The sequence below is a fragment of the Ictalurus punctatus genome, chromosome 10, assembly GCF_001660625.3.
Source record: "Ictalurus punctatus breed USDA103 chromosome 10, Coco_2.0, whole genome shotgun sequence".
In the NCBI taxonomy this organism is placed as follows: Eukaryota; Metazoa; Chordata; class Actinopteri; order Siluriformes; family Ictaluridae; genus Ictalurus; species Ictalurus punctatus.
Window position 1 is genome coordinate 16,327,001 of NC_030425.2, and position 14,663 is coordinate 16,341,663.

The following is a 14,663-nucleotide window of genomic DNA, read 5'->3' on the forward strand; positions in this document are numbered from 1 at the left end:
CCAACATCTGGTGGTGGAATCAGTATATATTGCATGGAGTCAGTGATAAAAGAGAAAAAGCAAAACATGCGGATTTACTCTCAGCTTTAAAGAGCCTCCAGAGTCAACTCAGACAATGTCCACTGACAGCTAAAAATGGTTGTGTAAAACATAATCAAATTCCTCCTGTCAGAACTTTAGCCCAAAAACAGCCACCCTAAAAACGTGTATGGATTAACGTCTGACATGTATAATTAAGCAAGTGGAAAATAGGATTAGACATAAAGGAAAGAGATGTGTAATATCACAGGAGATGGAGATCACAACATTTTTGGCTATTTTGGAACTATTTGGCACCAAACAACCTTTCATCAATGGCTGGATGGATGGAATGATGAATGAATATATGGATAGACTGATGGATGTATGAATGTACATACAGGATTATGATAGATGGATGGATAGATGGCATTACTGTTTATCTGTACATTTCTCTATCCATTTATATATCCATCTGGATTGATGGATGGATGGATGAACAGACATGCAGATAGCATATACAGATGCATAATATCGATGGGTATATGTTGAAAAGACAGATGGACAGTAGATTGGATGGACTGATGGATGGAATAATGGGTGGCTAGATGGATGGATGGATGGATGGACTTAAAGTCAGGACAGACAGGTGGATGGAAGGACAAACATACAAACAAATGGATAGAGAGACAGGTGGATTTACAGATGATTGGATGGATAGAATAATGCAAGGATGGATGGATGGTACATTCATACAAGATAAATGTGGATACCTATGGATAAATATATAAATATATGCATAAATATTTATTGCATATATTGCATAAGTATATGAAAAGACAGACAAGTCAAATGGATAGACAGATGGAAGGAGGGATGATTGGATGAATATAGAAGGATGAATGTATGAACTGACAGATGGGATAGACAGATGGATAGAAAAACAGGTCAAATGGATTGGACAAGATGGATTCATAGATGAATAAACACAAGGACAAACATAAATGATGGATGGACAGATGATTCAGATGGATGGAGGAATGGGTACACATACAGGACACACAGATACAGAGGATACACAAATACATAGACAGACACATGGATACACATGGACGGATAAATAGATGAAAGTTGGATTGATGGATAGATAGAATACACAGTGATAGATAGATTTGTTATAACAGCCACCACTCTTTTGGGATGGCTTTCCAATACATCTTGGAATATGGCTGTGGGAATTTCTGTCCATGCAGCCACAAATGAGGTTGGGCACTGATGTTGGGTGAGGATTCTTGGTGCACAGTAGGCATTCCAGTTCATCCTGAAGGTGTTCAGTGGGGTTGAGGTCAGGGCTCTATGCAGGCCACGTTTCCTCCACACCAACATTGGCTAACCATATCTTTATGGACCTTGCTGGAATGGGTTTGCACTAGACCCTTTAATTCCAGTGAAGGGAAATCTTAAAGCTACAGCATACAAAGACATTCTAGACAAATGTGTGCTTCCAACTTTGTGGCAACAGTTTGGGGAAGACCCACATATGAGTGTGATGGTCAGGTGCCCACATACTTTTGGCTATGTAGTGTAGATTACCAACCCCCCTGTTTAAAGCAGATTTGTTACAGAAGGAAAAAAACACTAAACTGTATTATCTTACATTATTTTATTGTGTATCATGTTTACAGTGCTGACAGTATTCTCTCCACCTCTCTCTCAGACACCTTCCATTCCCTGCTGTCTTTCACACTCAACCACACTCTCTCACTCCTCGACCTTGCCTACGAACCAATCGCCGCTGAGTCCCGTCCTTTAGTCTCCACCCTGTTCTCTGACCTCGCCCTCTACCTGCGTGGCAACGATGACGTCTCTGTCGTCCGGTCTGTGCGCCACTTTTTTGATGAGCTATTCCCACTGGTCTATCGACACCTGGTGAACCCAGGGCTGGCATCCTCCATCTGGTCAGCAGAGGGTGCAGAATGCCTCCGTGCCACAAGGCAAGACCTCAACCCATTCGGCCCTCACCCGCAGGCACTGGGACATGGTCTGGCACGGGTATTAGGGGTCGGTCGATCACTCATGCAGGCGCTAACGGTGGGCGTTGATGTCCTGAACGCCTCAGAATCAGCAGGCATGGCAAAAGATTGTGGAAAGGCAATAGTAAGGATGCAGTTCTGCTCACATTGCAAGGGGCTCACACTGATCCGGCCATGCCAGGGGCTCTGCCTGAATGTGATGAGGGGTTGCCTGGCAGGACTGTCAGAGCTGCAAGGGCCATGGAGCCGCTACATAGCTCTTCTGGAGGGCACAAGTGCAGCACTGGCTGGAGGGCATGAGCTGGAGCTAACTCTTCTCGGTATTCGTGAGAGGATCAACGATGCCATTCTGAGTGCCCAGCTGAATGGACCACATCTCAGCGCCATTGTGAGTCACACTAATTCTACTTTCTGTGTGTCCTGCTGTACATATTTTCATTAGTCAATTAGAGATATGGGTTAATAGAGAACAAGATAGATCGGTAGATGGATGGATGGATGGATGGATAGGCAGATGGATAGACAGACAAATAGATGTATGGATAGACAATGAGATCAACAGATGACTGTATGGATGAACAAATGGATGGCCATGTAGACAGATGGGTAGACAGCTATGTAGATGGATGGATAGGTGGTTGGATGGATGGGCAGAAATGACAATAGATAGATGGTTGACAAATGACTAGACAGATAGTAAGATGGATAGATAGCTAGTTGCATGGCTGCACAATTACTAATATTTTAATCATGATTATCACTTTTGACATTTAAAAATCGGTATGCTTAGTTAATATTAGATATTATTTTTTTATTGACTCATTATTTTTTATTTATACATTAAATAACAAGCTCCCATTCATTTATTTAACCATGCATATAGTTGCATACTACATTAGGCAATTTTATTTATTTACTTAATTTGAGTATTACTGAGGTTATATTTAGCATTTAAAGTATAATATTGATATGTTAATATGACTGTGGACCAACTAAAATAATCATGATTATCATATATAATTTTTGCCAATATCGAGCAGCACCACTTGATATATTTGCTATATTGCATATCTATATTTGTGAAAGGATTAGCAGTGTGTAAAATCCTGGCTTTGAGCAGCTACGCTGGTGCTGACAGCTGCATGCGTGTATGTGTGTGTGAAGGTGGATTAAGTTTGAGGCTCATACTCACAAGCTCGCCTGAATGGAATGCAGACCTGCCCATCAGAATGAAAGATATTATTACCGATACCCCCTCAGACCCTTTGGCCCTCTCGGCTCCCTCTAACTGAAAGTCCCTGTGTGCTGTGCATTCACGCCTCCCTCCAGGCTTTCTGGATTGGGTTTTGCTCGCTCACTGATGCTGCGTAGCTGGGATAACTTTGAGTTCACGTTACCCAAAGTCTGGATTGCATTGTGGGAAGGGGCAAGAGGAAGAATGAGGTCACTGTATGTTGGCTGCAGTATACAGGGATGAGGTTTTATATGTCCTTTTAAAAGAAATTTGTATGATTTGTCAATATCAACAAGGCAACTCATCAACTTCTCAGTGATTTATACCACAACTGCTTACTAGCTTCTACAACACAGAAGAGCTTTTGAAAGTTTTTCTTCTGAAAGATATGGAAATAGCAAACTCACTCTCATTTTAATTTGCTAAAATTACTAGCTTACCATGATACTACTACACAGTTGTTTTTATGTCTATATCTGGAAGGAGGTTATGTTGTGCTGAGCTTGCTTTTAATCTAAAACATTTATATGATTAAATCAAAAACTTTCTGTAAAACATTCCTAAACTAAAAATTATATTGTTTGCCATAAAAATAGTAAAGCTTAAACCAGTATTTACTGTATGATTGTGATTACATTCAATGAGTTTCCTCCTACCTCCTAAGAACATGCCAGCAGGTGGATTGGCTACTCCCAACTGTGTGTATAGCGTTTACAATGGACTTGCATCCCATCCATGGTGTATTCCTGCCTCATGTCCAGTGTTCCCTGGATAGAGAATTACATTTAATTAATTTATATTTGGGTCACTTGTTTAAAATTATATTTAACTTCTTGATGCATTCTACATTATAGGCATGCTTTAGGCTAAGAAAATAACAAAGATCTGGCATCAAACCAGGAAAAAGTATGGTATAATTTATAAGAACTGCATATATGATAGTAACTAAAAGATGTATGATGGTATAAAGTGAATCTGGCTTTATATCTACCAGTACCAGGCAGAGAAAATGCTGTGTCTAAGTGTGGAATATATCAGGCGTGATCTTGAGCCTGGGTATTGGTGCAGTGCGAGTTGTTTGGGTGTTGTCTGCTTTGCCTCGCTTCTCTGTCCTGCATGCAAATCCACCTGTGGACAAAGGCAACTTCAGCTGGCTGGAAAAACCCCTTCCCAAAATGCAGTAAGACAAGCGAGGGGCCGTAGCGAAGGGTGTGTGGGAGTTTAGGTAATCCTCAAATAAATAAAGCACTCAGGAGGAATATGACCCATCTGAGTATGAGCAATGCACACACACACTCACATGTGCTACACTCATGGACTTAGGTCAGGGGGGGTAAAATGTACTGAGAAATTATACATAAGTGTAAATACAGATAATGTTTCAAAATATTACTCAATTAAAAGTAGAAGTATGTACTCAAGTGAAAGTAAAAAAGGTGCTATTTTTAAATGTACTTGTATATTTGTAAAAGAAATAAAAAGTAAAATGTAAGTGGTTTTCACTGATAAAAGCAAGTTATTTTTATGTTTTCAGGTAAAAAGTTTTATTTTTTATCATTATATGCTACCCCACAACATAATTAATAAAAATATTTAATCAATGGCAAGTTGCTGTGGTACAAGAGGAATAAAACAATTCTTTGGGGTGGTAACAGTAACTCCAATTCGTGTTGGGATGTATTACACCACTCTGCCATGGATTATTTTCCTATATTAGCATACCCCCAAAGTTTTATTTTCTTTACTTTAAACACTTTGCTGTCATGGGCTCTGTAAATTGTGTCTAGTCAACGTGAACCCTGTAAGATTTTGTAGAACCCTTTCTATCTTCCAGAAGGTTCTTCAAGAAATAATTAACCAAAACTAACTAAATTAACCAAAGAAGACCTGAGGAACTAGTATTGGAAAGTGGAAAAGGGACTGTGTGAGGATGTGACATTGATATTACTAAACAGCAGTTGATGCTTAATGAACTGTTCATGTCTCTGACTCTCAGGTGGAAAAGGTGTGTGGTCCTCTCACCGAGTCTGCCTCGTCCACTCAAGAAGGTCCAACACACCAGAGTCCTGCAGTCTTAGAACAGAGTTCGACTGTAGAGTCAGTCTCCTCCATCCCATCCTTGAGCCCTACAGTACAGAACAATTCTGATGATCACCGAGACAGCCATGTTACACTGAGGAAAAGGTGAGAAGCTGACTTTGCTTACATGCCATTATAAAACATCTATTCATCTGACTTCTAGCCTTTACTTTGACATATTTCAAACGATTGTGACGTAGCTCTGTATACACTAAGTAGTCAGTTTATCAGGTACCTCCACAACTTTGTATAAATTGTACATTCCAACAAATCATATTTATGTAGCCTTGCAAACCAGATGTCTAGCATTCACTACTATTTTGTACATTTTTAGCTAGCTTTAGCATATAGCTGTGTTCATGGTAAATATGTGAGCACATCTCATCAGAGCTGAAGTGGGTGTTGCAAATCAAATGTAATTCATTATAAGTCGAAATAGAAACTAAAATTCCTATGTTTGGACTTTATCTTCTTGTATGCATGGTATCTTTATGTTGGCAATTGCATCACTTTCTTGTTTGGTTAGAGAAATCAGGACTGTAAGAAAGCTTGTAAAATTCCCATTCAGAGGCTAACTTCAACAGTTATTGGATGTATTGGTGCAGCCTGTTTATAGTGAGATTTTAACTAATGTTGCCCGCAACCACAAGAGTTTGACACCCCTGACTTATATTCCCTCTTGCTGTGTGAAATTTATTGCTCACATTCTGACCTCTTTACCATTTGTAGATCCTTGCCTCTAAAACCTTCCAAACATGACAAGCCCAGAAGTCTGAAGAAGATCTCCAAGTAAGTGTCAAGCTCTTTATTTGACAGTACATTTACCAGAATGTGTCTTCAAAGAAAAGCATATGACCATACATTATAACAGTTAATTATATTTTATATATTAAATTATTTTGTCTTACATAATTCCATTCCTGCTGTCCATGTTGTAATGAAGTACATCACCTTCTCAGGGAGTTTATGAGTCACATTCAGAGGTACAAGTCCTTCTTCTCCATGTTGCCAGAGGTGCTATGTGACAGTGAGATGGTGCTAGATGAATACACCTGCTGGAACGGGGAGGACGTGGTGGAGAGGTATGATGTGTGGTCCCTTAATTCCAACTTGTCATGGCTTTTTTATTATAATTTTATTTGATACTTCTGTACCACAGCATTGTTGGTTAGTCAGAAGGTCTTGATTAATTTTCAACAGCAGCTCCGATAGTATTTCTGGCTAAAAGGAAAATCACAGGTTTATATTAATGTGCTTATTCTAATATGCTGTTGTTCAATAGTAACAACTTACACAGGGACTTGTGTGGCGGACACTCCACGTAATTGGATTATACACTGGGTGTAATCAATGAAATGGTTAAGTTTTCTCTGAGGTGATGTTTATTTAACATGAAAGGAGAATCCAGTGTCAGCGTTACAATCTGAGGTGAAGCTATTCCTGGAAAGTCTTCAGGACAGGAGTTTTGCGCTTTGTTGTTTCTCGATAACATGACAAGCTGCGATTCTTTTGTCCTATTAACTTCAAGAGAGAAAAAGAGAGGCTGGTTGTAACGTATCGTAGACTGGAGGCGGATGCAGATCAAAGTCTTTATTAAACGCTAAACTCAAAACCAAAGTAAACACGGTCTTCGCCGGCAAACGAGGAACGTGGTGTACAATGAGATCATTCGAGGCATGTAAACGACCGACACAAATAATACAACTAATAATACTGAGCGACGTGCTCAGTAACCAAGGCATTTAAATACCAAACATAAACACCTGTGGCAAATGAAAGTCACTTCAATAAATGTTCAGCAGGAAGCGAGCGAACCAAAACAATGTCATGTGACTCGTCAGGAGCCGAGCCACAGTGCCCTCTGCTGGCCGTAGCGTAACAATGGTGAGGGAACGACTGTTTACAGCTGCTATAATATAAGTAATAACAGGAACTAATTTGTAAAAAGCATGATGTGCCATTCTTTAAAAATTTTATTTGCAATCATTAGTACATTGTTGTGGTATAAAATGAATTTTAAAAAATCATATACCCCTGTACATGTGGTGTTATAGGAAAATAATTAACTTGAACTTACCACCTTGTCTTTGATTATTTTCCTATAACATCACCCCCTATCATGTCCTTACTTATTACACTTGATACCAAGTAGCATCCAGATAATTAGTTAGCGCTATTACAGTGATAATACGAATATATTTAAAACTATAGTATTAATTTAACGTCACATTTCATTTCATTAGGCTTGATTTCAAGGCAATTATGATCTCAAATCCAGGTTGTTATAATTAGTATTAATTTTTTCTCAGAAGACTAATAAATGTAGTTGCGAAGATCATAATACAGAACGTGGACAACATTGAGGCTTTGGGGGCCAGCAGTTGCCATGGCTTTTGGGAACTTTTGCCTGGACCTCTTTGGGACAGAAGCCTCATTCAAAAAGTGCTGGAATGTCATTGTTACACAAATGAGATTTCCTGGAAAACACACACAAACTAAACAAACATTTGAATATAGGTACTATTTCTGTCTCAGCACACAGCCAAACTCTTTCAGCCATGTTGGACACACACAATCTCTATACTTGGCATTTGTCCACTGTATGGTCCTGCGTGCTGCTAGTTACCCCAGGAAAACTTGTAAAACTTCCTTGGCTGGCCTCTTTAGGTTCTGAGGGTGATGAAGACAGCATTGACACTGACGTCCTGCACAGCGGTACTCTCCAACATGCCTCTTGTTTTAGTAAGTAAAAGGGTGAAAAGACCAAGCTTGGCTCGTCTGGCTCCCGGTTTTGGCCCTCATGGATTCAGACCCCTTACTCGTGCCCCCGCAGAAATCCCTCTATTGTGCTCTCACTGGCCCTAATGGGGGACTGGCACCATTCATATCAGAGCCCCCTGGTGGCACAAGTACAATATAGTCCAGGAAACAGAGGAGAACAAACATGAGAGATGTACTGGCATTCTTGTTTGCATTTATTTGGCATAATTGTTCATTCCAAGTGTTTTTGTTTTTTGTGCAGTGCTGTGCATTTTCCATATTGAGTTCCATATTTAAATGTCTTTATGATGTTTTTGAAGACACAACAACTATTTTTAAATGAAACATTGTGTTACCCATATTTATTAATGCAAATTTTATGCAAACTCTTTCATTTGGTAAATTTAGTGTGTTAAATTAGGTTGTCATGTGTTAACATTTTGTGCTAATATATTACTGATTTAGTGAGAAGTCAATTTTCCCACAAGTCACAAAAACACAGAAGCATACGGTACTTGCATAATAATATTTCAGATATATTTAGCATCTTCCCAGCCATGCAAAGAATGATGCATATACTTGTTTACATTCTCATCAGAAAATCTGCCCATTGCATGTGTTAGCAAATAACCTATATTGGTTACCCCCCCCCCCCCCCCCCCCCCCTTGTGAAAAAATCTGTGACTTGGTTGTTTGCGGTGTTTTTTGTGTTTATGACAAAATCCAGGCATATGGACAGTAATGGACCATTTTTCTTTCTTTGGTGGTTTATGTATATACCGTGGGGTCCAAAATTCTGAGAACACTGAAAATCTGGGATTTTTTTATTTATTTATTTATTTATTTATTTTTAACATTTTAAACTGTAACGTATTTACAGTTACCTTTGATCAAATGAAATGGACTTGTGGAGTCCATAGATTGACACTAAAGAGCCAATAAATATCCAACACCACCCCCTTCTGGGTTCATTGTGCACCACAGGCAAACACTCATGTTCTGGGAGGTAAAATATATTCTGTTAACCTGATTGCAGACTGTCTACATGATGCTTAATTTTTTTTAACACTAGTTGTTGTTTGTAGAACATAGTATGCAACATTCTAACATCATAAACACACAACACAATAAATCTATATGAACAATACATGCTTTTACTGAAATTGATATGGTATAAGTCCAATTTCAACAACAACAAAGAAGAAGAAGAAGAAGAAAAAGAGGAAAAGGAACACAAAGAAGATGATAAAGAAAAACAAAGAAACAAAGGAGAAGACATTTGAGGAGAAAATAAAGAAAAAAGAAAACAGAAGAAGAAGAAGAAGAATACACCAGTATACATTTCACTTGTCATATTATTTGGCAGTGGCAGCAGCCCAGAAGTGAAAGGTGCAGACAGTGTAATTGCAGTTTTTCAGACGTACAGATGTATTTGTAGTGCATCAGCTCAATTTAGGTAACTATAGAGTATTACACATCATAAAACACATCTTGGATACAAATGGATCAGGGCAGGGTTATTTTCACTAAAATATTTAGCCGAAGCAGCGGTTCTCATCTTGCCTTAATGTGTATAGTGGTATGTTTTGTGGGATGTTACAGTAAGCGAAGGAAATGTCAGCAGAACATTTAATCACATCTTATCTGGAACTTTGTGGTTGCTCCGAGGTTGCTGGAAGTGAATAGTTGCCATGGATACACGGCAACACTTTAGGCAAACGCCATTTGTGGTCAGTCCAGTTGGCCTACATTTGGCTGCTTTTGGTGAGACAGCTTTTCTCTCTCTCTGACACTCTTGCTCTTGACCAGTTGACTCAACCTCAACCACCCCATATAATAACAATATAATAATCTCCTCCCCTCAGTAGCCAACATGACTCACACTTTCCACTTGCCTCCCTGCTGAAAAATCTTGTCTTGTCATCTCCCATACATTTATCCATTTCCTATTTATCTGTTTCCTCTTTGCTGCTCTTAAATACATTACTTTACATCTCTTTTAGATTATGTGTTGCAGACATTTCTCACTCTCAGAACTACCCAACCTTCCTATTAGTTTTACTGTAATTACTGAAGAATTCACATTTTACACAGCACTGTTGAATTCTTGATTCTGATTGGTCAGAAGGAATATAGAATTTTCTATAACAGCAGCTCTGATAGTATTGTCAACTTCAAGGTTTACATTTATGCACCCATTCTAAGACACATCATTTTTGATATTGTGAAGTTTTCTCTAAGCAGATGTTTGTTTAACATTTAGGGAAGGAGTCTCCAGTGTCAGCACTTCGTCACAGTCAGAGATACTTTAGGTTTTATGACATGTGAGAGACTTCAGGACAGAGGGCTTTGCAGTTTAATGTTAACATGACAATCTGCATTTGTTTTTGTCTTACTAAATTCAAGAGAGAAAAAAAGAGAGGCTGGTGAGGGAATGACTGCATATACAGGAACTTGTTTCATCAGGGCTGTCAGAAAGCTCATAAAATTCTGACTTGGTATTCCTTCTTGGAGGTTGCCATCAGTGTTTTTTCCCATATGACATGAATGCAGGAAATGGATGAGAATGATATCAGATTGCAAGGAAAAAATACTTTCCACTTTCCAAGATGGCCACCCCATGACATTTCACTGTTCATATACATGATGAAGCTTTGTTCATGTTTATAGAGGACAGGAAGTCACACTGTGTCATAAACTACATCAGTAAGTCTATGTGATATCACTAAAGACCAGGTTGTAGTTTGAGCCATAAATGTACAAAAAGATGTGAGGCTCTGCTGCCATCTTGGCTCAAGAAAAGCATGGAAAAAGTTTTAAAAGGTCAAATAGATGAATTTGCATGCATTTGTGTCTGCAACTAAAATATCAGACCAGAGTGGACAATGTTAGACCTGTGGAACATCAGATGAAAAAACGGATATTATGCACTCATTAAGTGCCTTTGCTCCCTAACCTTCTAAACAAACAGAGGAGTTAATCAAATTGAGCGGATAAATTTAATTGCAGCCATGCTCCCCGCAAAAAGAGAGAGAGAGAGAGAGCATGTGTGTGCGTGTGTGTAGGTCTGTTTTTTTTCCATGGGAAAAAGTTACCATTAGCTTAAAGGGAAGTTCAGTCTCTTTGGTCTATAGCTGAGTAAATATTTTTCTAGGCATTTTTTATGGTAGGTTTCATTTTAGTCATTTTCCCCCCAACACTGAGTGCCCTCAGTGAGCCACTAATGGCTGTGAGAAATGTCCGACTGCAGCTTTGGTACCAATTTTAACTCTTTTGGAGTACATTGAAACATCTGTCCCATGTCATATTTTAGGATATCTCACTCCTACAATATACAATATGTCATATATTGTGTGTAAAGAGTATTGTGTGTTTTATTCCTCTTACATTATATATATTCCTATATATTATATATATTGTCCATGAACATCCACTGACATAATCCCCTATGTATGGAGACTTTTGGGACACCCTGTAACATTTAATGTTGTGGAACACCATAAAAAAAGGTTATTCTTGTTATCACTTACGTTATAGCAGATATAAACTGTTGTTCATTCCCTCACATCCTCTCTTTTTTCTTTCTCTTGTAATTAATAAGACAAAAACATCAATTTGTAATGTTACCAAGAAACCACAGAGTGCAACATCCTTTCATTTCAGAAAAAAGTTACAGTTTAACCTCTGACTGTTACAAAGCACAGACAATTGGAGGCTCTTTCCATAAATGTTAAATAAACATTTCTGTAATAAATCTCCTTACAGAAATCTTCACCATATTAACAATTACACGTGTTTTTTTTATAATCCATTCATGTGAAGTGTCCACTGTACAAGTCCCTGTGTATGTTGTTACTATAGGAACAATAATGCATTAGAACAAGCGCATTAGTATAAACCTGTGATGTGTAGCTGGAACTGCTGCCAGACCTGCTAGAAAATTTATCGTCTTCTGACCAAACAGAATTGAGAAGGGATTTTGGGGGGCTTAAGCCCCTGAAGTTTTCCATCAATCCCCTGAATCTTTTGCTATTATTCTTTGCACTAATATTATCTTGATCTTTTATTTAAAATGCACTACTTCCCAAGGCTTTTTTCATGCTTCAGATATAGAGTTGCGTGGCAGAGAGAGAGAGAGAGAGAGAGAGAGAGAGAGAGAGAGAGAGAAAGAGAGAGATCACATGATCATGGTGCGCCCGCCTGTGCCATTACCAAAACGAGAATCGTCTGCACTCAGGAGTGTCTGAGAGCTCCAGAGAGCAGGCATGGTTCAAATGACACCGATGCCTTGTGAAGCTGCAATCTATGATGAGGCCTTGGAATTCAGACATTTTAGCCAATTCCCACTCACAAGCCACATGCTACCAATCTGGGAGGGTGAAGTATAACACGTGCTTCAATCCTTTTGAAATGCTGCACTTAATAGGTAACAGGGCAGCTGAACACTCAGAGGAATGCACTAATTGTCCTCTTTTGCATACAAGAGCTCAGAGATACACATGATTGGTTAGTGATTGACAGGGGAGATAGTAATGTCATCTCTCCCATCCAAAGAGCACAGCTGATCGAATTTCCCGCAATTTCCCCCCAATTTAGCCACAGCTAATTCCTGTCCACTAGATAGGTCTCACCTTGGTGAGACCTATCTTGGTGGGTAAAGAGGATCATCTGCTTCCTCTGACTCATGAGAAGGGCATCATAGGGCAGATGAACGCTCTTGCAGGAATATTCTAAGTAACTTGTTCAATTGGATTCAAGTCAGGTGACTGACTGGGACATTCTAACACCTGTCACCTGACTTGAATCCAATTGAACAAGATTGAAAGACAATGTGTTTAAAAGAATGGGCCAAAATCACCCCTAAATATTGCAGCCGATTAATTTCTTCATACAGGAAGCGTCTTGAAGCTGCCAAACAAAGGCTTCTCCACTATGTATTAAACAAATTTCAGTTGGCGTGTTCAATATTTTTTTCCTGTGTCATTCCACTTAATTACACATAACTTTATTTATGGACTTTAATGTTGTGAATTCTTTATATTTCTGGATTTCTTGAGTTAATACTGATGTCTGGTGAAAATTTCATGTGAATAGCCTCATTGGAAATATATTTACTGAAAAAAAATGTTGACACATCCAATACTTCTTTCCCCAACTGTACATGAGCTTAAAGATTTACTGTTCTGAAAGGAAATGCTGTCCTTCTCACCCAAAGATCAGGACCACTTATGCTTTCAGACTCTAGGCCACAGACAGGCATTGCATCATCAACATTTGGAATTGTGATTTCTTGACAATTAAACTACTGCATCACTCAGCAGCCCCATTCCAGCATTTTTAGAGCCTAATGTTGCAATAACTATTAAGGAATACATTGTGTAGCCTTAAATTATTTATAAGATGTGAAGCAAAATGTGAGCAAAAGTCCTACCTTTTCTAGCTGTTAAGAGAAATCCCTGTCTTTGCACCTTGGACTCACATGTTGACTGATGGATCGTGCATGGAGTGCTATTTTATTAGGTCATAAATCAGTTGGACTCATTACATGAGCAACACCAAATATCATTCATCAGTAATCCTTTTTATTCATCGAGTATTAGTAACAGTATTAGAATAAAAGAAAAGTTGAAGACACTGGACGGGGTGCCAATCCATCATAGGGCACAGTCACATGCACACTCACACACCCATTCATAAACTACGGACACTTTGGACATGCCAATCAGCCTACCATGCGTGTCTTTGGACTGGGGGAGGAAACCAGAGTACCCAGAGGAAACCCCCGAAGCATGGGGAGAACATGCAAACTCCACACACAGAGTAGTTGTGGGAATCAAACCCCCAACCCTGAAGGTGTGAGGTGAATGTACTGACCACTAAGCCACTGTGTGCCCTTGATATCCTAATGTTTAATTGTAAATACTTTGGGATACACAACTGAACAGGTATAATCTGTATCCTAAAGATAGTGTAGTGTGTGAAATAGGGATAGCATAATTACTTATCATTAGCGATATAGTGTTATTCATTCAGATTGGTGACACTAAATAGAGCTGATGAATGTGTTGATTATAGCCTCCTATGTGCCGTCTCCATGTTCAGCCTTTGATATCTGTACATTTTGGCTAATTCAAGCTACAAAAAAAATAGTGAAGTCATTATTCATTCATCAATTATTTGAAATAGACAGCACCCTAGCAAATATCAAATATTTTTCTTGTTTTACAGAATGTGGACTCGCAGCATCTCCAAAGGATTAAAATAATCCAACTGCAAACAGAGTTGACAATTAAATCCATCCTTGACCTTTGTTTATTATTCACCAGCAGGAGTATTTAACATCCACTCTGCATGCTTAATGAAACCCTTAACCTGTCTGACCTTTTCACATTACCCCATGGATGACAGACCCTGCTGTGCATGGTTCTCTGCTCAGCAGCCAAATAAACACCACACCAAAACATAGCAAGAAACAAAAAGATACAGACATATTCCATTTGCACATTGGATACATACTGATTTTTAATAAAATATATGTG

General features: G+C 38.8%; 1 protein-coding gene and 1 long non-coding RNA gene across 2 annotated transcripts in view; one reads left to right on the forward strand and one right to left on the reverse strand.

The window, feature by feature from the left end:
- Window positions 1-14,663, forward strand: part of gpc5b (glypican 5b) — a 62,320-nt gene that overhangs the window by 8,321 nt on the left and 39,336 nt on the right. Inside the window, exons 3-6 of the mRNA XM_017477310.3 lie at window positions 1,736-2,439; window positions 5,282-5,469; window positions 6,094-6,153; window positions 6,324-6,446. Of these exons, the coding sequence (XP_017332799.1) occupies window positions 1,736-2,439; window positions 5,282-5,469; window positions 6,094-6,153; window positions 6,324-6,446 (1,075 nt within the window). The remainder of the gene's footprint in view (window positions 1-1,735; window positions 2,440-5,281; window positions 5,470-6,093; window positions 6,154-6,323; window positions 6,447-14,663) is intronic.
- On the reverse strand, window positions 2,436-4,455 carry LOC108270520 (uncharacterized). Its single transcript, XR_001813699.3, has 3 exons — window positions 4,283-4,455; window positions 3,942-4,052; window positions 2,436-3,455 (listed from the first exon to the last, which is right to left on the reverse strand). It is a non-coding gene; the product is annotated as an uncharacterized LOC108270520 (long non-coding RNA).